The 2,016-nt window shown below is 42.2% G+C and overlaps 1 protein-coding gene across 1 annotated transcript; it reads right to left on the reverse strand.

Moving 5' to 3' along the window:
- Positions 1 to 744: 744 nt before the first annotated feature.
- LOC134260683 (craniofacial development protein 2-like) lies at positions 745 to 1,119 on the reverse strand. Its single transcript, XM_062743229.1, has one exon. The coding sequence runs from the start codon at positions 1,117 to 1,119 to the stop codon at positions 745 to 747; it is 375 nt and encodes a 124-aa protein (XP_062599213.1).
- Positions 1,120 to 2,016: the final 897 nt, after the last annotated feature.

The raw sequence follows: 2,016 nt of genomic DNA on the forward strand, positions 1-2,016 counted from the left end.
TATAGCTCAGAGCAGTATTCTGTCCATCTACTAGTACCTTATATATCCTTCGCCTCAGTTAGGCATTTTCCGGACTAGTTTTGGATGCTTGTTGGTCTTATCTGTTTCTCCTTGGTGAGGTATTTTACCACTTGATACGCCTTCTTAGTGTTGTTTCTTTGAAGGTTTTCTTCGATTTCAGAACACTGATTTCCAATCCAATTTTTTTTAGCTTTATTCATCTCCTTTCTGACTTTGTTGTTTGCTCTTTCTGCGTTGTCTTCCTTATTTTTCAGCTCCCGTCTCCTGTCACTTGGCTCCGAGATGTTGGCGTTAACCCATGGGTTTTGGGGCGCTGATGTTTCCCCCAAAATCTCATTGGCTGTTTAAGCTATTGCTTCGTTGAAGACATGACCACTATTTCGAGGCCGAAGTTGTTTTCATCCCGTGAAGTCAGGGCTGCAAATTTTCCTCCAATCATCGCCTGAAATTCATGCCCTTATATGAAATTCCCCACTCTTTTAGCGAGATCTATTAACTTCTACAGGTTAAATCGAAGTCTTGTAAACTTGGATTTCCTGATTGTTTTAGATGGACTTTGAATGACACCATGACCAGATTGTGGTCGCATCCTATGTCCGCACAAGGAAAGGTACACGTGCTTGCCGTGTTTACCACTGCTCTGAAGCGCTTTTGGACCATAATGTTATTGTAGTCAATCTGATATCGGTTTTGGCCGCCTGGGTTAGACCATGTCCAGTTCCTTCATGGTTTGTGAACTCCCAGTGTATTTGCCAGCTTAAGCTTGTTGGTAGCGGCGAACTCAAGCCGTCGATGAACTCTTTCATTTGTTGTAAGGATAATATCCCTCCAGATTGCTTGAGCATCTTTTCCAGCCTTAGCTTTCCAGTTACCTTGTACCACTAAAATGTCTTTCTTATATGTTTCTTCCATGATTTCCTGTAGTTGGTTGTAGAAATCATCCATGTATTCGTCACTGTAATCATTTGTACGGGCATATGATTGCACTACCGACATGTTAAATGGTGCTGCATTCAGGCGGATCGAGATCAGTCTACTGGAGACCGGGTGGCATCCCATGACTGTACGGATGGTATCTTTATGTACCAGGAAACCCATTCCTTCTTTGTGTTTTTCATCCCGTCCGCTGTATTACACACTGTGTCCGTCCATTGTTGTTGTTTCACCTTATTTCCATCGCTTTTCACATAAGCCCTCAAGGTTCTAGTTATATCTATTCATCTCATAAAACAATTATTCTATCCTTCCCTTTTGCCCTAAGGTTCTTGCATTCCAAGTGCCAGGGACGATGTTTTCTCTGGCAAGTATCTTTGTTCTTGGGGCACCATTTGTGTACATACATCCGCTCTGGTGTGTGGTAGCGGAAGGCGCGGTCCTTGTTCCGAGACTTTATAAATTCAGTTATAGTTGTATTCATCATGAGTCTTGGTCGATGTGACCTGGCGGCGCCGATCCCTCTCTAGGCCGCCAGCCACAGCCGAAGTTCCCCCGTAACCTGGAGGGACGCATTGGCCCTGGACACATGGTCGTTGAGCTATTCTGGAAGCCCTTCCGCCCTGGCTGGTGACCGCTGTCGCAGCTCTCTGCCCTCTCAGTTTTTCAGACCATAGCATAAGGCCCCAAAACTGTGTTTTTGTTTTCAAGTTAACATTATATATCAAATAAAAAAAAACTTTAGAAATTGTTTTGTAAACATGTTTGACACCATTGAAGCCTTTGAGGCTTTTGAAATGCAAGGGTTACTATTAAGTGACCGCAGTGCTCACCGTACCTTTAGATCTAGTTCATTGAAAAAAAAAATTAATCAAAGTACTGAAAGTACTGAAAAGCGGTTAGCATGCTTTCATCTAATATGTACCGAAAAAGTGCATAAAATGATGATATTTAAATATGCATATCTTTGTCCAATGTCATCAGAGAAGAAAAACCCAGACATTCCGTTTTTGTAATACTTTACTCAATAGTAAAACCAATAACATTCCAAACTGATGTCAC

This window comes from Saccostrea cucullata, unplaced genomic scaffold (assembly GCF_032062105.1).
Source record: "Saccostrea cucullata isolate Sc308-1 unplaced genomic scaffold, CSIRO_AGI_Scuc_v1 ctg18165, whole genome shotgun sequence".
NCBI lineage: Eukaryota > Metazoa > Mollusca > Bivalvia > Ostreida > Ostreidae > Saccostrea > Saccostrea cuccullata.